At 38.9% G+C, this 23,133-nt stretch overlaps 1 protein-coding gene across 5 annotated transcripts in view; it reads right to left on the bottom strand.

Annotated features, from left to right (window-relative positions):
* Positions 1-23,133, bottom strand: part of PTPRO (protein tyrosine phosphatase receptor type O) — a 154,548-nt gene that overhangs the window by 4,163 nt on the left and 127,252 nt on the right. For 3 of the 5 annotated variants that reach the window (XM_065683198.1, XM_065683218.1, XM_065683228.1), the window contains 11 exons: positions 20,434-20,566; positions 19,409-19,529; positions 17,429-17,497; positions 11,019-11,054; positions 9,413-9,494; positions 8,286-8,376; positions 7,733-7,809; positions 5,325-5,459; positions 4,213-4,335; positions 3,393-3,547; positions 802-937 (listed from right to left, as the gene is read on the bottom strand). In XM_065683198.1, coding sequence (XP_065539270.1) covers positions 802-937; positions 3,393-3,547; positions 4,213-4,335; positions 5,325-5,459; positions 7,733-7,809; positions 8,286-8,376; positions 9,413-9,494; positions 11,019-11,054; positions 17,429-17,497; positions 19,409-19,529; positions 20,434-20,566 — 1,158 coding nt within the window. Of the gene's footprint in view, positions 1-801; positions 938-3,392; positions 3,548-4,212; positions 4,336-5,324; positions 5,460-7,732; positions 7,810-8,285; positions 8,377-9,412; positions 9,495-11,018; positions 11,055-14,131; positions 14,216-17,428; positions 17,498-19,408; positions 19,530-20,433; positions 20,567-23,133 lie in introns of all 5 variants that reach the window. The other 2 variants (XM_065683236.1, XM_065683209.1) reach the window with 2 other exon arrangements.

Raw genomic sequence — 23,133 nt, 5'->3', positions numbered from 1 at the left:
TCTCCCTGCTAAGTCTTTTTTGCTTTGCTCTGGATTCAACAACCCTTGGCACTAAATTATCTGCCAGACCTACCCTGCAAACAGTGATGGTGGCACTTCCAATTATATGGAGGTTGCCAGCTTACACTGTGTGTAACCAATGAGGAGCTCAACAGGCATGAAATCTTTCCCTCATTAGCAGAGGAATCAGGATGCATAAAAGCTTCTGCTTTGGGAAAAGATTTTGTTACTTTTTTCCCTTTATATATTCTGACAGTATGACTATTCTCCCAGCGTTTGCCTTGAAAAAATGGAAAAAAACCTACCCAGCAGATATTTGGGCATGGAGAGGGGCAAGGAGTGTGCCTGGCAATCTCACAATCCTTTTATCTGTTTTGCTCATTATTTGCATTACCACTGTGTAACTTGAATTCCTATGCTTGCCCAGATGATACCCTCTTGAATAAGCAGGAATGGCTGTCCAATACTGATATCATTTCATACGCCATTAATCCTCTCAGCAAGCTCAATTCTTTCCAAAATGGTTTGAAATTTTCATGTTAATCTATTCTAATGCATTTTTTGCATATTAATTTCACAGAAGGTGAGAATAACTCATCCCCCTGGAAGACATCAGTGAGATTGTAGATATGGTATCAGACCCATCTATGCAGCAGATTAATAACATGACAATAGTTATTAACAAAGATGAAAAATTAATTGCATCTATTCATAGCTATTTTGTCAAGTGTTCAGACACTACAGAGATGTATGAAATAGATCCGATGCTACGTTCACAATGTTGAAGTAAACCGATCTTACCTCTGTCTGCACCATGGACATTCTGTAGGACCGCATGTCAGACACCAGGCCCAATATATCTACAAACTCATGATCGCGGATGTGCTGTAAGAGCCGATCCAGGGCTATGAAGGTTCCCGTTCGTCCCACTCCAGCACTGCAACACACAGAGTTATGCATCTCATTTTAGGCTTTTTTGATGGGGATACACAGGAAAATCTGTAGTACTGCAAAAATGCAAAAATGTCCTGCAGCTGTGATAATCAGATGTAGCTAATCTAAAGTCAGACAGGTTGGTTAATCAGTAGGATTCAAAACCACGCTCCTCTTCATCCATTGTTTATGCAGAAGGTATGGAGTGGATGGCTCTGCAGTTATTCCACCTTCCTATACTCCTCTCCATGCACTCACTCACAAAATGTGCTTACATATCTTCATCCACTCATAGCTGCCTGTTCCTCCTACTTTCACTGCTCCCCTCAGAGAGGCGTCTTTAACTACAGTGGCTGTAGTCGTAACTGTAGAGACTCCGGTTGCTGCACAAAGCCAACTGGAGTTGAACCTGAACGATTCAGTTTCACAGCTCTCCACACTGCAAAGCTCTTGGCTTTGCAAAGGTAGTGCACCACTGAAGTTAACCCTCAAAGGACAGACCACCCAGAGCAGTCTACTCCTAGACTTCTGTCTTGGAAGCTTGAGACAGAATAGCCAGCAATCACTTAGCTGACAAATCGTTATCCCCCCCAAAGAGAAGCTTAGTGACTAGAAAAAAGACATACTGTTTTGATTTAGAGATACTTATGCGCATATGATTCTTTGATTGTGATTTCATACGTAATATTTAAGTCTTATTTCATTAGGAGTATGGCTTTAGAGGTTTTATGGAGTTTCATATAGCATCCCAACACCATACCTACTACGAAGGATAGAAGTGTGTGTCTTAGCAAAAGTTTTTCCTGCTGTCTTGTCATGTCTCTCAGAAAAGCCATGGAAATATTTGCAATAAAGTGTAACAGTTCATCTCAACACAGTTCAACATAACTGTCACAAAACATGTTGGGTTTTTTTTGCCTGTGTTTAAGAAAACTGTCAATATCTCAAATAAGATGAATACAATAGAACTTCTGATTCATTCATTGATAAATTCATTCTGTGACATTTTAATGTTTGAGCAATTTCTGTAGGAGTCGACAAATGTATTCTTCCCCCCTACCACTCATTTCACAGCATTGCTACTTTTAATCTATATTGTCTAAGATGTACAGTGTATGATAAAAATACTATCTGAAAACACCTTTTTCTGCTGCTAGAAGCATCCTAATTAAAAATAAAATACTACAGTTGTTACCCAGCTCTCTTTTACTTGCTTCTATGCATTCCCAGAACAAGCAAGTGGTATATAAGCAATTTGATTTCACAACACTACATATAATCATGTTTTCCTGCCTTTCTACCACCTTTCTTACTGTTAGGACTCTCAGAACAATATCCCCTATGAATTTTCTCCATTAAGTTACAGGGGATGGCTGTGTGATTTGCTGTTGTTGTTTTGCATTCCAGTAGAACATTAAGTGCCATATCTGGAAACTAGAAATTATATTGCTATAAGAGATTGTTTTCTGGGAAGGAGCTCTCAGAAGCATGCAAAGTGACATCAAGAGACAGTCAGTGCTGACCATCATATTAATACCAGGAAGACAGTGTTAGAGAGTGCTCAGTCATTGTGCAGCAAACTAGCTGCTGCCTCTGGCATGGGTGGTGTAGGGTTGGCTGAGATTAATCTCATCAAGCCTTGTCTTCCATTAGAATATGTCACCATAAGGTACATATATTCACCCGTTGCAAACCATCTATTTACATATATCCTAGAAACCTGTTGCAAGTACCTATTTGAGTGAGGAGCTACAAAGTGGTTTGAATTGAGTTAACAACAGGAACCAATCTGGTATGATATCACAACTAACGTGGTAGCTGCTCCCGGAGAGGCCAATTAAGTGAGTATCTTAATAAAGGCCAGATGATGCACAAGAGATAAATCTGACACTATATAAAACAACCTTCCTCCAAAAAAGAAAACCAGACAAAAAAAATCCCATATAACTGTTAGGATGGGATACTAGTATTACTTCTAGCACAGCATACTGCTCTTCATGTCACTTCCTGAATGTAGTGCAAACTGAATGCCCAGGGGAGATCTGCACAGAGACATACTGTTCACTGGAGCTGGTTCTCTCTGGTGTTAAGGGTAAAGAATTAGTCCCCTGCTTTGACTACAGTGAGGCTGGGATTTCAGCCTGCACCCACAGACACCAAGGCATTTCTTTGTAGAGCAGAGTCATCTCTTTGGATGTTATCAACAAATGGCTTCGGGAGCACAGTGGGCAATCCTGATTTACACCAGCTCAGAGCCTGACCCTGCTCTCTCATTTCCACACCTTCATGGTATGGATAGTGTGGTCTGTCCAGCAGTATGCTGCTTTCCTGGAGATGTGTGTCTCTGTGCACACCCTCCTCCTCTGGTCACTGGAAGGACAGATTTGGGGGTTCCAATGGTTTTCCAATCTATTTAATGAGTTACAGCCTTTAGTTCTCCATTTCCTTGAAGCATTTACCTGCAGTGAATAATCATGGGACCTTTAGTCTTTGCTGATTTCTGCCTGACCATCTGTACAAACTGAAGGATGCTTTCGGCAGCATTGGTTGTGGGGACACCATGATCTGGCCAGGCAGTGTAGTTAAAATGCATCACATCTTGCACCTCATCAGCCTAATGGGAGAAGCAGAACAGCAGCATGTTCACAGGAGTTTTAACAGTGCAGTCATGCTCAGTCAGACTGAAGTTTTTCTGTCATTGTGTAGTGTTGGTTTTTTTTTTCCCCAAATACAGCCTAAGAATGTAAAGGCAGCCAAAAAAAGTGGCAAAGAATTTACACACTGTTTGATTAATAAGGGCAGGGGGTATCAGGACATCATTATCAAAATGGCATGAACTCTTTTTTTCTGGGTTTAGGATTTGGCTTTTGCTTTTTTGCCTCATAGTGGTTCAATTTTATTTTGCTTTAAAATCAAGAACTGATGTATTTCTCAAGTTTAAGATTTTTTCCTCTTTCTATTCCATTCCCTCTCCTTTCTCATCTTGCCACAGATAAAAAACCAATCTGTTGGCAAAAAATCAAGACTGGACTCTTGAGAATTTTTCTTTTCAAGTTTCAAAGAAAAAATAAAATACCAAAATGGAAGAAAAAATGAAAAACATTACAGAGGCAAAGGAAAGATTTAGAAAAATACTCATTATCATTAAAAAAAAATAAATTACAGTGCTAAAAGCTCTAGAGGCCTTAGGTAAAATAAGATTCTCAACACAACACATTTTGTCTCGGAGACTTAGAGGAACTCAAAACATGGGGAGAGGTGGGAGCTGTCATCACTTACATAGCTAATTCTGAAATTCCTATAAACCCAGTCTGTGTGCTCCTCCTCAGACAGCATCTCTACTGTGATGTCCCCATATGCAATGGGGTCTTCTGTAAAAGGCCAGTAATGATCACATTTCACCTGAAAAGGAAAGAAATACAAACATATTTTTATTTATATAAATATATATGGATATATAAAAAAGTACAATCAAAAGTATAGTGAACGTCAGTTTTAGAAATCTCTACAGCACTATTTACTTGATGCTGTGAGGTTATATATCCTGCAATGATTTTCAGCTTGATCATTCTTATTTGTGTAACTGTGGACATAAGCTATGCATTGGTTTTCTGAAGGGTAGCATTAGTAAAGTGAAGAACGGAAATAGATAGTGTCTTTTTAGATTGTTTTCCTAATAAAATAGGTCTAAAAGGAAGAAAACACAGGGAACTAGAATATACATATAAAAAAATAAGTTATATTCCAAATATTTCTATAATGATGTCAAGGAAAATGTAAAGCATAATACTTGTATTTTATCATTATTTAAACTTAGAAATGCAGAGTCACAGAGTGGTTGAGGCTGTAAGGGACCTCTGGAGATCTTCTGGTCCAATTCCTCTGTTCAAGCGGGGCCTCCAAGAGCCATCAGGACCATTTCCAGACAGCATTTGAATATCTCCAAGGATGGAGACTACACAACCCCCCTGTGCAACCTGTGCCAGTGCTCAGTCACTCTCACAGTAAAAAAGTGATTCCTTGATTTCAGATGGAATTTAATATGCTTTAATTTGTGCTCACTGGCTTTTGTCCTGTCATTGGGCACCACAGAGGTCTCCCTTGTCTCCATTCCCTCCCATCCTATATTAATAAAGCGTTACAAAATCCCCTGAGCCTTCTCTTTCCCAGCCTGGTGAGTCCCAGCTCTGTCAGCTGCTCCTTATGTGAAAGATGCTCCAGTCTCTTAATCATCCTGCCATGCCTGCCTTAAGTGTATGAAGTGCCATTCTAGGTCTCATTATGATGCTGTCTCATGATCAGATAACAATGGAAAGAAATTCATTCACCAGAGAACAAGTGTGTTTTCAGGGTAGTTTCTTTTATACCATGTGCAAGATTTTACTACATACCCTTCTTTTCTCATTACACTGAGTGAGCATAACAATGATTTGAGATTTCTGCTGGAGAACCATCTTCCAAAAATCATTCCTAGTTTCTGGCAGGGGTCCTTGGGTTGCAATATATTCCTGGGGTGAATGATAACCCTAAGAAACAAAGAGACAGGTGCTGTTTACCAACATGATTACTGCTTCAGAATATGTATATTTCTCTGCCATACGTATTTTTTAGCTTGCTCAAGTTCAATTTGTACTTCAAAAAGTGATTTCTAGTATAAAGAAACTACTTCATGATATTTTTTAATTTATTTTGAGATTATAAATTTTGCCAGTTTTTGATGTTCCCGAAGTGTAAGCAATCTAGAATGAAGGACAGAAGATGAAGCTGTTACTATACAAATCCTTTTCCCAGAGAGCAGGAAAGGCAACATTAAAAAAACAAGTAATGGGAATCCTAAATCAAACTTCCAGCTTCTTCCAGATTTCACTGAAGGGTTTGCTCAGTTATAGGCAAAAACCCAGTTACAGGTGCTTAGCTTGCTCATCCCAAAGAGTGGGTGATTTTCAGTCACTGATGTATACAGAAGATAGCAATAAACAGGATTATATGTTTATGTTATAAGGACTTCAATTAGTAAAACATTAATTAGAATTCTGCTTAAAATAATAGAGAATATGTGGAATCCACACCATTAGCAGATTATCACTGCCATGTTTTATTGAAGCTTAGATGTTTTACATCCATGTATTCCTTCTTCTATCCCTATCAACATGGAAAGACTCCTTCCCCTCTCCAAATCCAAAAGATGGCTATAAAGACTGTAATAAAAGATCCACAGAATGGCCATTCTGGCATCTGCTGTAACCGTATTTACTGAGATTGTATCATCAAAACCACATTTGGAAAGTTATTTGTTGTTTCTGATAAGAGTGAAATATACATCTACCACGCAGCATGAGCTAATGTAAATTGGGCCATTTTTGTGCCACGACAGCATGTGGATTGTAAAAATATTTGTGATTTGGGAGCACTTTCCATAAATGGTGTCCTCCGGATATCTAGAAGTCTCAATCTGAGTTTTTGCACTACACAGAATTTGCTGGGGTGGCTTTTTTTTCCTTCATGGGCTATGTCGGAGCTAAGTGTCAAACCTCCATTATCACAGGGACACAGATGACCACTAATGTCTGTGTTTAGAGGCAGGTAATCAGTGGAGAAGCAATTGTCAGGAAAAGCCAAGCATTAAGATGACACGCGTGCCCCAGTCTCTATGGTCAGCATTATGCAGTAAGTAGAACTGAAGAGATGTAAACTATAAAAGTAGAACTGAAGAGATGTAAACTATAAAAGCAGAACTGAGCAATCTGAAAAGGACTGCTAAATAAAATCCTATTATCCATAATCCAGACATTGCGAATGATGGTTTTGAACACTGGAACATTTTTCTTTCTTGATTCACTGCAAGCTCAGGAACTCACAGCGTGAGTGTTCTGGTTCATGCTCCTGACACATAGAAACTAAGTGCAGGCAACATGCCAGTACTACATGCATGGGTGATGCCATAGTGACAAAAACATGGTTTCACTGACTCATCTGAGGGTTCCTTCCATTTCCATAATGCTGACTCAGGTCTCTCCAGCATATCCAGGCCAGCTCTGTCAACTGTTCACATCAAGGGTGCAGAAATGCTCATCTGTCTATGGTCCCCAAACATATTTCTAAATGGATGTTATAGTGTCCTGCCTCCACTCCATACAGAGGGACCCAGTGGACATTGCTCTCCCTAACACAGCTTACCCTGAGCTATAGCAAGGGGTGGATAACAGAGGGGCGAACTTTTGTGGCAGTGGCAGGGATAAGCCTAAGTGACTGCACAAGCTCAGGCAAAAGTGGAAAGACCTGATGAGGTTTTAGCCCACCCCCATTGTCAAAATGGTTGAATACAGCTCTGTGTGTACTTTAATTATCCTAAAACTATGGGTGCTACTCCCTGGTAAATGGCTGCCAGGCACAGGGAGACACACCGGGAGCACCAGGGACGAGGCAGAAAACACCTCTCTCCACTCTCCATCTGGGCTGTGTGCATTTTGTGGTGTGTCTGACACAATCCTTTTTCCATGTACTGTAGAAACCTGGAAGACTTCCTCATTTCAAAGTTTATGTTTTTCCTAGCTGTCTTCAAAAGCCACTGAACCATTTAACATTTCCTCCCCATTTCCTTACTAGTATAATCTAGGTTTCTCAGTGCTGCTGCGGCAAAATTTGCCAGACTTTTAAAATTGGGCAAAATATTGGAAGCTGAAGGAGATGCTGAGAATCTGACTGAGCTTCTAGGAGATGATACTGTGCTATCTGCAGGTGACACACTAACTGCTATGCAGGACACTGTTCTTTACACTGACCAAGTTTCTGTACTCACAGGGATGTAGTTGGCGTTAATGTAGTCAGATCCCTCTTCTTCATTCATCGAAACTAACCGGACACGACTAAAATCATCTATGACAGGAGAAAAAAAAAAAGGCTCTCAAACACGGCAAAATTAAAATTAATCCAATGAAAACTGGAACAACAAAAAAAAAATCCATTGGAAAATTCTCATATTTACTAATAGAGAGCAATGCCTGCTTCAGTAAACACTACACAGGTGCACATTCATTACTGTTCTCCAAAATACACCCTTGAACTGCTGTCCCTTTGGGCTCCCTTAGGTTTCATTAAAATCGTAAGAGGAAAATAGTAACAATACTCAGTAGTAGAAAGGACACCTTGTGCTTCTCATCTCCAAACTCCCGTCAATAAACACCCTCAGAAAGCTCTTCAAAGCTAACTAAAAACATCTCTCTAAGGACAGGTTTTAGAACCAGTCTGTTATGAGTCAGGAAGTCTGTTCTGATTCTCCAGTTCTCTTATTAAAACTCTTCTCTCCATCTTTATCAGGGACTTTATCAGGAGCCTGTAGGTATTGTACTTACACGGCAGGATATTCGTGTAGCGATTTTTACAGCGATTCATGGGAAGATCGGCAGCAAAGTGGGGGATGTCAAGGCCAATCAGTTTTAGCTCCTGGGGTAACAGAAACACCAAGGTCAAGCTCACAAACACTCAAAAAATAATGCCTGGTGAAGTAATTACTTGTGGCAGGTACCAGATTGAAAACAGTCATAAATCACTTTATAAACTGACAGCAGGATCACACTGACTGTCTTTACCTGATGTCTCTGAGTTTGGCTCCAAACAGGTAGAGAGCAAAGATGAGGTCTCTCCTGCTGATGCTGCCGATGCACTGCTGCCACCCAAGGCTGAGGCTGAGGACTGTTCCTCTCTACCCGAACTTAAATTAGCCAAAATAGTGTCAAACCATGGGGGCTGAGAAGTTATTTCTGTGGTGGTTGTCTGCCCCACTTAATGGTTTTTCTTCAGCTCCTCGAGTGTTTGTTTTTTTTTTTTATCTTGATACTGGGGAATGCTTAGAAGATCTATCTAGTCATTATCTTCAGTAGCTACATCTAGTATATGATGCATCATAAGACCTTTTAATGGCAGGAAGGGAATATGTCAACCACCCAGAATGGTGGTTAACACCCTGGCCATCCTCCCTACTCCTTTTCCATGGGCGAGCTAGCCCTAGGATAAAAGCTTTTTAGTTTTATACTATTAAACTGACTTTAAATTCTGTGTATTTAAGAGAATATACCTGAACTGGTCTTAGGGACACCTACTTAAAGACACTTTTGATGTCACCTCCTCATGCCAATGCTTCCCGTCAAATTGAGGAAATGAAATAATTAAAACGAATTCAGGATTTTAATGTCTTTAATTCAGGCTGCCAGCATGTCCTAAACATAAAGGAAGTGTGCTGATCTTACAATTATATCGAATCAAATGTGATGAGCCACTCAAATCAGCTTACTAAACACAGCCTTTAATGCCAGCAGGGTCCATTTTTTATTTCTGCATAACTGGAACGGAAGCTGACCCACCTAGCAACAGAGTGCATTAAACAACACAGAGCACAGGAACACGCCATGCGAGCCTAACATCTGGAAATAGCTGATCTAAGCATGGCAGCTGGGCGAGGACAGAGTCTCCATAGATTTACCTCGAATTGCAGAGAAAATTTATAATCCGAATCTTTGGCCATATCCTTGATATATCCATCAAAATCATCCAACTGGACAGGGCTTTAAAAGAAAAAGACACAGAAATTAAGGAAAAAAAAAAAAAAAACAACAACAAAACCAAAGCAAACCCCCAAATATTTTTAGTACATTTTATTTCTATTTTTCCCTAGAATACTATCAAGTCATAAATATGTATTTGCAACTGTTAATGCCAGAAAGCAATAATAAAGAGCAAGAAAAAATGTCTTGTGGTTGAATGCCACCAAATGGTGGGTATATTACTCATTACCTGCATCACAGCATAATGGCACCAGAGAGGCTGAGAGAAGGGTGCTGATCCCTCTGGATGAGCTTAATGCTGCTGCTCCTGGTGCTGATGATGGCAACCACCCTGTGTTTGGGTGTGTTAGAGCTGTCCTACCTGAGGGAAACCACTGGACTGAGGCCAGGGGAATGGCCCATGCACTCTTCTTACAGTTCCCTGGCCCTGAACTGTTTTTGCATGGGTTATGTTCCCAAGGCACAGGTGTCACCATGAGAAGTGATGACCCAGCACCCCATCACAGACCCACTCTCAGTACCATCCCACCAGCTTGCTTATGGCACCAGGGCAGCTGCTGTTTCATTTGTCTCTTGTGCCATGTAAAATGTTGCTATCAGATATTTCCACATCTGTCAGAAACACTTTTAAATCTCATCTGAGCTTTGCTCATGCAGAAAAGTGGCAATTAGGTTTTCATTTTTTTTTTTAGGAATTCCACCAAAAACAATCTCCTAAACCACCATTTTGGATGCCACTGCCATTGCTGCTTTCTCTGCTGGCTTTGACATCCATACACATTTGTCATCAGAGGTCAAATTCTTCTCCCAGAGAGAACATGGCTAAATAAAGTGGCATGTGGGTATCAAATACAGAGCTTCAGCAGCTATAAACTAGCCTTGATTTAGCAACTCACGTCATTTTACACACTTTTTTGCTAGGTGAGGATCTATCTGGTAGTATAGGCACAGCCTCTGAACATAACAGAGAAATAATCAGGCTAATGCTCTGGAATGAAACACAGGTAAGCAGCTTCCCTCACCTAATTATCATGCTCTAATTTACAAGCTACTGAAGCATGTACACAGTAATCTTTTCATTTACTTCGAGGCAATATGCCCAAAGGAACCTGTCTTATCACCACTTAATTACTCCTGCTTACCCGTTAGCATTAATGATCTAATGCTCTAGCAACAACCATAATGAGAGTTTCATGTCAAGAGGGAAACATCACTACAAACAAACGCATCCCAGTTTTTCACTATTTGTCATTTTAAACTAAGGATAAGCTCTGCTGGAATCACTAAGTTCAATAATTGATCTTTTCCCTGATGACTAATTTTCTATCAGTAAGGACCTGTTCTACCACAACTTTATCTGTTGAGAAGACTTGCTTTTGTCCAATTATTGTTTGTTTTCTGCCTTCAGATATCTCCCTCAGGATGTGTTTATCAAAAAGTAACTGCAATATCATTATACCACGTACTCCATAATGCATGTTTAATCCTTTTTTTATTTCCTTAAATATCAAAGAAGTTACATACTTGGTCAGCTTTCTCTTTTTTAATCCATTTTTACTCCTGTAAAAAAAAAAAAAAGAAAAAGGAAGTGTTTTTCATTCATTAAACTATTGTAGACTTTATTCAAAGTTGGTACTGATATAAGAAATTATGTTTTCTGGTCCAGCACAAACAATGTGTTCTCTATAAATCCTCACCAAACAAACAGCACTGTTGGCTTCAGGTGGGCTGGAACTGAGTCCCTGGGGCCTAAGCTTGGCTGAAACTGGGAGAGGGCTGTGCTGTTGCAGCAGATGAACCACCATGGTGCCCTCAAGGCTGCTTTGCTCTGGGTTTAGTGGGCTGGGAAACTGGACGCCAACACTAGAGAGACTTTGGGAATGAGAAGCGTCTGTTGAGTAAAGGAAGGCCACTATTTGCAAATTCAAGTAAGGGTGAAGCAAAAAAAGGGCCTGAGCAATATTTATCACCCATTTCATAACCTGCTTATGATGATCAATGAAGACAATGGCAAATACCCTGCTGACTTCATCAGATTCAAGCTTAAACCTCGGTAACATTGACTTTTCACAGCTAGAGATAATTATGCCAGTCATGTTATACACTGTCTTCACATGATTTATGAGTCATATAATTCACTAGTGACAGTTGCAAGCAAGCTTATGAGTGTGTTGAGCTGTATAACCTGTAAGATATGGACTTAAGAACTGCACTGCACTAACTACCACCATGTGGGTTTTTTTTGGAGAAAGGGTGTGTGCTCATCTTGTTGCTGCCACAAAAATGTTAAGCAATCAATCAGATTGAATGCACAAAGTGAGCACCCTGAAATAATTTGGCTAGAGGTCTGAAAACACTTATACCCTCTGTTAAGTCATCCACAGAGCACTAATAGATTCTTGCTTACTCAGAAGAGATTTTAGTAGTATCATTTTTTTCTTCCTAAGCATTAAATAATATTTGTCCATTAATCACATTATAATGACTAAAAAAATGAAACCATCAACCAAAACCACTCACAAACCCCACACAAAATCCATTATTCATTTCCGAAATTACGTTTTCAACATATTCAGGTTTTGGAGCAGCCACATCCAACCTGTAGTAATTTTGTTATTTTGTCAAGGTACATTTCCATTCAGATGTGGAGCTTTGCCTGCAGAATAAACAAGCTATAGCAATACCAGCTTTACACTACTGTGAAGGATTTACTCTGCCAAGCTTTACTTTGCAAATATTTAAAATTCTTAAGCCTACTATTATCTAAACAGATACTATCCGTATCGTATCTGTACATTTATATGTACTATATGCACAACCTAGTAGTATTCTACAACTTGAAAGATTTTTCCCAATGAAATCTTGAAATTAATTTCTCTAAATTATTCAACACATTTATTTTTTATCCCCTATGACTATGGGAAACCTTTTAATGTCGGGCACATTGGAATTAATTTCAAAAGAAAAAGAGATCTGAATGCTGTTTATGATAGGAATGCTTCTAGGAACACTTCTCCAGGGAACACTTCAAGAGGCAATAAAACAAATGATTGACATGCATTTCTCAGCAACATTTTCTTGTGCTTTGATAGTCTCAAGAGGCCTCTCTTTTTTAGCATTGTAATTGTTTTCTGAATGTTCATAAATGTTTTAAATTAATTTGTGTGCAAAACAGAGACATTTGAAACATTAGCTGATGTTTCATCTGTTCTTCCATTTACCCTACATATTAAAATTCAAAGAGAGGGATTACTTTCATCTCATTCAGCTCCTTTAAACTTGGTCACCTATACTAAACTAGGTAGCTTGACTGAAGAGGAAACTTCTGAAGATACACATCTGGCAAGGTGAGTTAATGCATATTAAACAAAAAGAGGAAAAAGGGAACAAGAAGATTACAACGTTTTTGCAGCAGTGCCATAGATAGTGGCCACCTTGGGCTTCTTGACCATTAGAGAGTTAAGAGGGATCAGTGTAACCTACACAATAACAAACTGCTTGCCTGATCCTCCATCATTTTGCAGCTCTGATAGTTGAGTTTATGTCAGGTAAGTTAAATTCAATATAATATTAACCTTGGAAAGATGCTGTTCTTCACCTGGGTGCTGGGATCATGCACTTTCTTGGGAGAAGAAATGGACCTTTATTTAGTTACATAAACCCACTCATTTTTGGGCCCACTAAAAATTTACATGATTTTTAATACATACTCAATGCAACTCAATGAAAACCAGTCTCAGAAATCCCTATGCTGAAGATGCCAGTGACTGCCTGCCAGGGCTTTTGTGCTGAACAGTAGTACTACACCAGAGAAAATGTTTGGTCAAAAGTAAACCTTAACTTTGGTACCACAGTTCTGTAAATCACTATACCTTGGACTCAAGACCATCAGGAACTTGTTTATTTTAAATAAATTGAGCACTTTTAGATCATAGTCAATTATTTGTTAAATGGTTTGTAAAACAGTTCAGGCTCTAAATAGACTGTGGTTTTGTTGGTTAGGTACTTTAAAAAAACCTAATCAGTGTGTATTATGTCTTTATGAACTATTTTCAGGCTAAACTATTAACTATATACACATACACACAGAGACACACACAGAGAAACCCACTTTTTATACTCTGAGACTGCTAGTTTGTACTGATTCTCAGTCAACTGTTGTTTCCAAAAGCAAAACTTTTACTGATGTCAGGACAGCATAACCACAGCTTTAAAAACTAAGGTATTTGACAACACACACCAAACAAGTGGGGCACGATTAAGCAATTTTAGTAATTACAAAAGCAGCAGTAGCAGAAGGCAGTGCCAGGCAATGAACAAATGAATAACTGGGACAGAAGAAGTCAGGACTTACAATGAAGTGGCAAAAATTGCAAAGACAGCAATGAGGTGAATATGATGACCACCATAAGATTAGCTTTTCAATACCAAAATGGATTGGAGCATAGACAAACCAGATGAAGCAGGGTAGCAAATACTTTGATACCCACATCCTCTCCAATCTGAGTTCTAGTACAAGAAAATTGTATCTTCAAAAGCCTTGACCCATTTGAAAGCAGAGGTATCACACATTTTTCATGTAATAGAAACTAACATTGTTTACACATTGCATATGGAAAAACAAGTAAATCACTTACCAAGGATTAATATAAAATGCCAAAAGATAATCAGTCCAAAGGCATGAGGGTAGCAGAGTTAGGAAAGCAAATACACTTCTACGCCTGTGAGCATTAATAAATAACATACATAAAGATGAAAAAGTGAGGAGAGTTAGTAAGACAAACAGAAATCAGGAGATCAGCACATTCTATTTTAAAAATCAGCTAAATCCTGAAAGGCTTCCTTTTACTTACTTCATATTATTAACATCCATAGAAATTTTAGTCCTCAACCTGACACCCTATGCAGGATTTTCAGATATCCAACATTAAATTCTATATGATGAAAATTATTGTGGTGTCTATGAATAACTATTCACAGCAGATTTCATTGTGGCTAATGGAACTGTGAGCACAAAATCATTCTAAACTTCTGCATTTGCAACCTGTTTACCAGACTCTGCTATGCATTAATCCAGGAAACCTACTCAAGCATGTTCTACTTGTTGGTGGAGTGGGCTATAGGTACTTTTCAAATCTGAAAAACTCATGAAACTTAAACAAAGATTGCTCCATTATCAGGATTACTTTTTTTTTTTTTTTCCAAATACATCCTCAGTGTTTCCCCACCTCCCTTCAGAAAATCTGCTGTCTTAAAAGCAATACCATTCTTCTACAACTGTTCTAAAGAAGAACCACAAAGTGAAGTTTCCTTTTTTGGTACTCTTGGCTCTTACGAAGTTGGCAGATACTGTGTTTTCCCTGATAAGAAAGTCATGTCAAATGTAATAATTTCTAATATTAATTTTCCAACCAGTGGTGGGAAACCGCCCATGCAGTGGAAACTCCAAGTTATGCTTTAATGAGTTTTGCCGCTGAACAGAAAACGGGCAGCGCAGTTTCTGCATGGACCCTTCCCCAGGTGTTGGTAGGGATTGTGGAGGTCAGTCATCAACCACCTCGGTGTTTTTCGTGTGTCTTAGCATAGTTTCCATGAGAATCTGCTGCATGATCCTTCCAGGCACAGAGGTGAGACTGACTGGTCCATAGTTTCCCCGGTCTTCTATTTTCCTCTTCTTGAAAATGGGGGTTATATTTCCCTTTTTCCAGTCTTCAGGGACTGAAGGAACTTCACCTGACTGCCATGATTTTTTAAATATGATGGACGGTGGCTTAGCAGCTTCATCCGCCACCTCCCTCAGGACCCGCAGATGGGTTTCATCAGGTCCCATGGAACTGTGCATATTCAGGTTCCTAAGGTGATCTCAAACCTGATCCTCTCCTACAGTGGGCCTAAGGAAGGTCTTTTATCATCTGGATAAATTTCCACTTTACCACATCACATGGTAGCATGATTGCAAACCTATTTATATTGTTCACAAATTAGGGACTCTGGCATCTAAACTAATCGATTTTATTCAACATGTGAAAAACATGTAATTGCTTAATAAATACAATATTGTTTTCCTGGAATTATATAGTCTTTCACCTCCTGCTTAGGTGTACTGAACAATTTTATGCAATTAAAAGAAAGATGCAGAGATTGTTCAAATCCTGAAAACTCTGCTGTGTTGAGCTTTCCTTAGGAATCAGTGGATATGCCCATAGCTCCTTTACTAGATCCCTGGAATAACTCCGAAGGAAATTCGGCTTCTTAATCCTTCTACCTGTCTCTAGGGCCATATTTTCCATCTGACTGCCTGGATGGACAGTGAATTTGGTCTTGACATTAGACAACAGAGGCACACAAAACAAGATATCTTTACTAACTTTCAGAGAAGTTAGGACCATAAGATTAGGGAACACTGACTTCAGTAACAGAAATTCGTGGAGATATTAAGTGGGAATATTTTCCTCAATTTATATTTTTATAACATAATTTATGTATGTATACACATATGCATATATACACGTATATATACACACATATGCACATATATATACACATATAATAAGCAACAAGAACCTTCACTTTCACATCCAAACCTATTAGTTTATTCCCCTTCCCATAAAAAAGCCTTTTATGATTTTAATAACATCTGTTGCTAATTTAATAATTTGATTCAAGCTTGGCTATTTAATTAACATGAGTGTTTGATCTTCTGCCTTCTTTGCCATTAATATAGTCCAAGCAAGAGAAGCTGAAAGATTAGTTTGTACTACATACAGCTAGCTGCTATTAAAGATAAACCAAGCAAGTGAAGCTTGTTTAATATCCAGTTAATTAGCAGCACAGTGAGGTATTGACAAGATTTGCAGGGCTTGTTAGTTCAGTTTGCATGCTTATTAGCAAAAGGCTTGCACTGTAGTGCAGTGTCAATCCATTTAATCCCATCCTTGCTGGCAGGCTGCATCCTATGAGATCATGGAAGCAGTTCCCTGTGCACCAACTCCTCTTTTCAACTTCCTGGCCATCAACAAATGTGACCATGGGTGTAAAACCAAGGCATATATGACCTTTGAAGGTCCCTTCCAACCAAAACTGTTCTATAATTCTATGATTTTCTTTTTCCTACATCCTGGAATAGGGCTGGCAGTATGCTTTTAAATATCTGTGTTTGGACTTGTCTTGAAAGAGAAGAAGTTTTTGCAGAGATGATTGCTAAATAACAAACCAGTAAACCTTGGGTCAGTCATTAGCCCTCATTTTCCGTAATAGGAATGGAAATGACCACACTGGTGCCAGTCAATTATCTCTGAAGAGCCCGTTTTCTTCTATAATATCTAATCCTATGGACTTTCTTTGTTCAAATACTTTTCTTCTGCTGATGGTGTCAGTGATGGTTTGGAGTCCATAGTCAGTGCCTGCAACTCTGGTAGGTGGTTTCCTAGATTAGTAAGAGTATGTTGGGGTTTTTTTGAGCCTTTTCAATGGTAGTGAACATTAAGGTACAGTAAATATTTGAGTTGGCTTGTCCTTGTCTTGCAATGCAAGGAGAAATTAATTCATAGCACTGCATGAAGACAGTTGCTAATTAGACATCTACAGGCAGGCTTACTTCTGGATGCAAATATATCCCTGTGGAGGTGCTAATGGATTTATAGATCAAGTTTCTACACTTGTTTTATGTAAGGAAATATGTCTGTAAGAGAAAGGTAAAAAAAAATATCCTTCCAAAACACATCTATGCAACTTGGTTAACATGTATATACATCATTCCCCACTAAAAATAGGCAACAGAATACATAGTCTTTAGTCATCATTCAAAAACCCAAAAATATCTTAAAGAAGGACAGTGATGGCATAAAAAATAAGCACTTAAGATTAAAGATCATATTTGCCAAAAAGCATAGATGGGGAAAGACATAATTAGAAGCCTTGCTTCAAACACTCACCAATTATAGGGAAGCTTTCCATCTCTCTCTAAAGATGCAAAATTGACAAAGGTTCCAGCCCCGCATTCCCTGTTTCAGGAAGACCATTGGGTACAAAGTTACCATTTTCAGATTCACAGTGCTTGCTGTGATGTTGATTTAACACAGAACTCTCAGTTTTGTGGAGAAGTGCTGAACACTCACATCTGTGACTAGATGTGAGATAATCTGTGATCAACATAACTGAAATCCCTTAACATAGTCATCCAAAACTAACAAATGTTCAACACCACCTGAGATCAGGTTTCCTTAATGGTGCTTTAAAAAGAGTGAAATAAGGGAGAAGTTGCTAATATAGACTTCAAATAGGACTCATCTTCTGTCCAGATTTGGGCTTTTTATATCTGGCTCTAGCACTAGTTGTTGGCCTCAGTATATATGCTAAATATTTATCTTTCTATACTAAATATTCACTGTCCCAACTCCAAGGAGCATATGTATAATTGTCTCCATTTGATAACATCGTGGTAATTTTGGATTCACAAAACAATTGTGGCAAACCTCTGAATTTCCTGAATAACATTTCAGTGAATTTATCACAAGTCCATTATTTTCAGCCACAAATGATAAACTGACTTGACTACTTTTGATTCCTTGATTTAAGAAAACAATTGCTTCCAGCTTCTTACTCGATCTACTTTTTTAATTTCCTTCAGGGGGCTTTATCTTCTGGGGCTAGAAGAGGTGATAAAAAGAAAAAGCTTTGGGTTGCCTGCAAAGTAATTAAACAGGAAAGAGAATTAATTTAGCTGGGATTTTCATGCAGCCAGCAAAATGTGTGATATGGTCATCTGTTGCATGGAATACTTAGCCAAAACACATAAAATAACAGTGTCTGCTAGGTAACCAAGTGCTAGGTTCTTCACATAAGTTGGTGGGCTTTTCACATGAAATAATTTCCTTTCTTGAGACAGCACAGTAAATTAATATAAAATATATTGCTCAGATTATAAAAGGATGAAGACCCCAGGACACTTCCGAAACCAGGAGGTGAACTACATATTGAAGGTTTGGAGAAACATATGCAGTTCACTCAGGCCATAATAAAACCCATATTAAAGTGAACTGTTACAGGTAAACCCACCAGAAAAATGAAACTGAATTTCAATATTCAGATACAAATGATTTGTGCAGATAGCTGAAGGAACCGCACCCCTATACTCCTACAAGATAATTTTTCCTTTCATCTGTATGACACAACAAATTGGGATCTTCAGTGTTTTAAGTGAAGAGCAGAACCTGAGATCCCTTCTGGATCTGTGAGTCCCAGTGTATATTTGGATGCATCCTGACTGTGTGGAAAGACATGCAGTCTTTCACCGTATAGGTGAGCCCATATGTTCTTTCCCATGCTGCAGTTCCTATAGGAAAGAAGCTCATATGAATGCAGAATTTGGACAAATGGAAGACCAGGATTTGGGGGCAGACTGGCAAATTCTCTAGAGAGAGACTAACAGGGCCCTGGGCACATCCTCCCTCATTCTAGGGGTTTGGCTGCTCGGGCTCAGGCCATACATGGCCTTTGAAATGCAGCATCCTGGATCCTATTAGCAAACTGTCTTATCTGTTGATATAGAAAATCTGCTGTTCCAAGCTATAAGAAAGATCTGCTAAACATCTTGATGTCTTGCTCATGCCCAGTTGACTCAGATCCTAATTATCCTTTAGGTTCCTGACACAGCCCTCTTGTAATAAGTGATTGCACTTAACATCCACTCTTGCAAAGCTCAAAATGAGACAAGGTTGAGCTTATAACTCAGGTCAAGAATGAAAACAGATAGAGGGAGAAGACTGCTACTCATAAACAGTGGCAAGATTTTGAAGGTATCCTGTTCAAAAGCATCTTGAGCAGCACCCATGCACAAAAGCATCCTCAATTGCAACTATTGGTGTTTTTGTTGTTGTTGGAAATTTCTGGAACTAGCATAAATCTGGACTTACCTGGCCATTTGTAGATGTTTTCTCCTGAGTACAACAAGAGTCACCAGCAGCAGTCCAATCAGAAGGATACTTAGGATGGCTAAAACGGAGATTACCACTACATTGGGATTCATCTCGGTGACTGTACATACAAACAAGGAATCTTGGTTAATTCAGAAGTGCTGCCAGTTTTGCCGTGGGGCTCATTTTGGTTTTTTGGTTTTTTTTCCCCTGAATGTTGATAGTGTTATCTTTCTGAACTGATCCCATTCAGCCTAGGGAAAAATCTGCCACTAGAAATAAAGTGAGGCTTTGACTTGTTATTGCTCTTATAGAATTTCTGTGGGGAAATGTCTTCACTCTGGCATTTTTGTTAAAACTTTGGTATTTTGTGATTATTTTTTTTTTTTTTTTGCTTTTAACTGAAACTCATAACACCAAAGAGTGAAAGAAACATGAAATACAGAAATTCATCATCATCTACGTCTCCAGAGCACTTTTCAACTCTGAATCTATCTTCCAAAATAATCAGTATCTTTTCTGACCCAAAAGCAAAATAACAGGCTGAGAAGCTGTAATATAATGTGCTAGAATAGAGTTTCTTTTGCAAATAAATTTGTACAATATATTCTGTTTTAAATAAGAACTGGAATCAAGTCTCCGTAACAAAATCTTGATTTATTTTTGTTTCATATTACAGTTTTATTGACTGTACTATGAGACCAGACAACCTGTTCTGCTCATTTTGTCAGAAACCCTCTTTACTTTTCTTGGTCAGAATAACTTTACATCCACAATTATATTAAATATACTTTATTAAATATATTTTAATAGTTATAGTAAATATATTTTTTCCAAGTTAACTCCCCAGCAAGGATTTTTCTAAGAACTTTTTAAAGCTGCTTCCTCATCTTATACACATCTGGCAGCCTTTCCATGATACAAACAACCCCTGGGGCCAGCATTACTGAGAGCAGCTTTAGAAGCAAAGAGAAACAGATGTTGTAGCTGGAAGAGGAAGAAGAAAGCAGGGAAGTGCTGCTTACCCATGGTGGAAACTGCAATGAAAGTGGGGATGCTGGGGCTATTGTGGCTGAAGGTGGTTACACTGCAGTTGTAGGAAGTGGCAGGGGTTAGGCTGGAAATGGTCACTACGTGTGAAGAGACAGTGACAGGTTCCTGCAGACATGGGGAAAAACACACAGAAGTTTGTTTCTCCCGTAAACAACAGAGCACAAATCTGTGCTCTCCTCTCCACCCATATACTTGAACAGGTAAAGTCAGACCCTCTGAAAGAAATCAGCACTTCAAAGTCCAGGAAAGGTAACCAGGGCCTGCCTGAAAATAGGCAGGTAGCCCAGCAGTCTGGCAGAAGAGAGGAGAGGAACGGGTGAAAACAGAACCAGGAACAGCCCAGAGCACCAAAGGGGGTCCCAGGGTCCCTTAGGGAGAACAAAAGGGTGAGAAACCCCTGACAGGTGTTTGATCAGTCATAGGCTTGGTGGGGGAAAGTGCTGTCACCCATGGGTCATCCCCAGAGGTGGGCAGACCTCATGAGCTCTGGTTTCTAAGCCATCCAGGCAGCTATTTTATTCAAAGTACGGCCAAGGCAGTTGCAATCCCCACACCCTTGTATGAATATGTGCCATCTCTGCTTCTTTTCACAGGCCAAGATGAAAAACAAAGCTAGAGCAAAGCCTTTTGGCAATAACTATGATCAGACATCCCACACCTTACTTTTTCTAGCCAGTATAAATTCTTTGTATAACATATTTATACAATGTTTTAATTACTATGTCCCTAGTAAACACTTTCGTGGTTTTTAAATCCTGATATAGTAAAAGAAAACAAATACATGTGAATGGACTTAAAGGTCCTCCTAGGCTTTTCTGTACTCTCCAGCAAAAACAAGGGTGGGCTGCAGATGTGAAAATAGGGACACTGAGTGAGCAGTTTAGAAAGGGAACAAGGAGAAGTTCCATGAATGAACTTGCTCTGGGTGGTGAGTGCGAGATGCTGTAACAAGTCCCAAGCACTGGATTTTTGCAGTGGCCTGTTGTCAGTCATAGGCTCCTTCTAGGTTAGCAAGGGTTGCTGTTGCAGTGCAATTCTGAGGTACGTTACGCAGATGTAATCACATCTACATGAGTGTAAGGGAAGAGGCTTTTATTCCCTGAGCTGAAAGGAGGGGCCACTGTTTGGGAATTGGACTTGGCTAAATGTTTTCCCTTTTCCCCTCTGGGAATTTTAAACTAGTCAGCCAAAATCCAAGATACTCAAACTCGGAAAGCTGTTGCTTTTCATTTTGCTAGGTTAAAAATGAAGGAAAAGGACAAAAAAGTTCATGCATAGAAAATCACAAAGAATTTTCACCAGTCTAATGAGAAAGCATCTCTTTTTACAGTACAAAAAGGAGCCCTTCCCCTTTTTGCAGAGACAGAAAAGAAAGTGACGAATCTAATGAGAAGTGAGCTGACAATCTCTCTATGCATTTCCCGCTGCCAGATGTTCATGTCAACAAATGAGACATCCACTGAAGCTCCTGCCAAACGGAGCAGTCTTTTCCTGATGTTCTTGAAACAGATCTGCTGTGCAATAAAGTACAAATCCTATTGTACCTTCCTTGCCTGATCACATAATTATTATGAATCTCTGCTAAGTGGATAATGACTTCACTATCTTCAGCTATTCACTGTGAAAAAGCAGGAATCTATATGTGCAATCCAAACTATGCAAAAGATTAAAGTGCATTTAAACAATTTTACTTTAGTCAGTGCCTTTCTCAATTTAAAAGAGTATGAAATAATTCAGACTGGTCTTCCATAGGAGTAAAAGTGTGTACGTATCTTTTTTGATAATCAGTGGTCTGAGTGGGTTATTTTTTACTTTTTTTTTTTGAATGATTCATGATTATGTGTCAGTCCACATGAGAGAATGGTGTTCCATGACATGTAATCACAGCAATTCCCTACACCATCAGCTAAACCACAGAGTAAGCCTCATATGCTGCGCAGCATTGAATGTCAAGGAATTAAAACTGTTACTGCTCTATTATTTTACTGAACAATGTTACCAGTATAAACACTTAGATACCCAGGACACCTCTAAGCACAGGTACCTAACTAGATAGAGAGAAAAGAAGGTTCATTTGTGAGGCTGAGAAGGTGGGTCTCGAAGAAAATACCCTAAGAGACAAAATGCATGAAGAGCAGCTGCATTTGCAGCACAAAGGTACTCTGCAACAGTGAACTTCAGTTAGTGGTTCTCAAACCAAGAATAAAGTAAGCCAGAAATGATTAATACTGCATAAAAGATCTCATGGCATCGAAATATGTCTATTTTTCTCATTCCTTATCAAGCTACCTGACTATTTTTCCCTTCCTGCATATTGACATTACCTTAGTTTTGTGGCCTTTTAGGTTTTGCACTGTATATTAGAACCATTTTCATCAATAGCCAAGGACTGACACTCTGTTGAGTGCATGTAGCTTCTGTCCAATTAGTTACAATCTCATTAGTAAGATAGAAGCTAATTTTAATACAGAAAAATAATGACATATTTTAGTCTTTGAAATATTTTAGTAGTTTAGCTTTTAAAATAAATTCGAAGTTAGATTTTAACTTAAATTCTGAACCACCCTACCACATTTGGTTTAATCATCTAACTGAGCATAAAATGTCATTGGACTTTACACACAAACCAGACCCCAAACCAGAAAGATGCAAGACCCAGTCTCAGTTTCAGA

Source organism: Lathamus discolor, chromosome 1 (genome assembly GCF_037157495.1).
Source record: "Lathamus discolor isolate bLatDis1 chromosome 1, bLatDis1.hap1, whole genome shotgun sequence".
Taxonomy (NCBI): Eukaryota; Metazoa; Chordata; class Aves; order Psittaciformes; family Psittacidae; genus Lathamus; species Lathamus discolor.
Note: the sequence above shows the minus strand (reverse complement) of the source record. Positions and strands in the feature narration are given on the sequence as shown.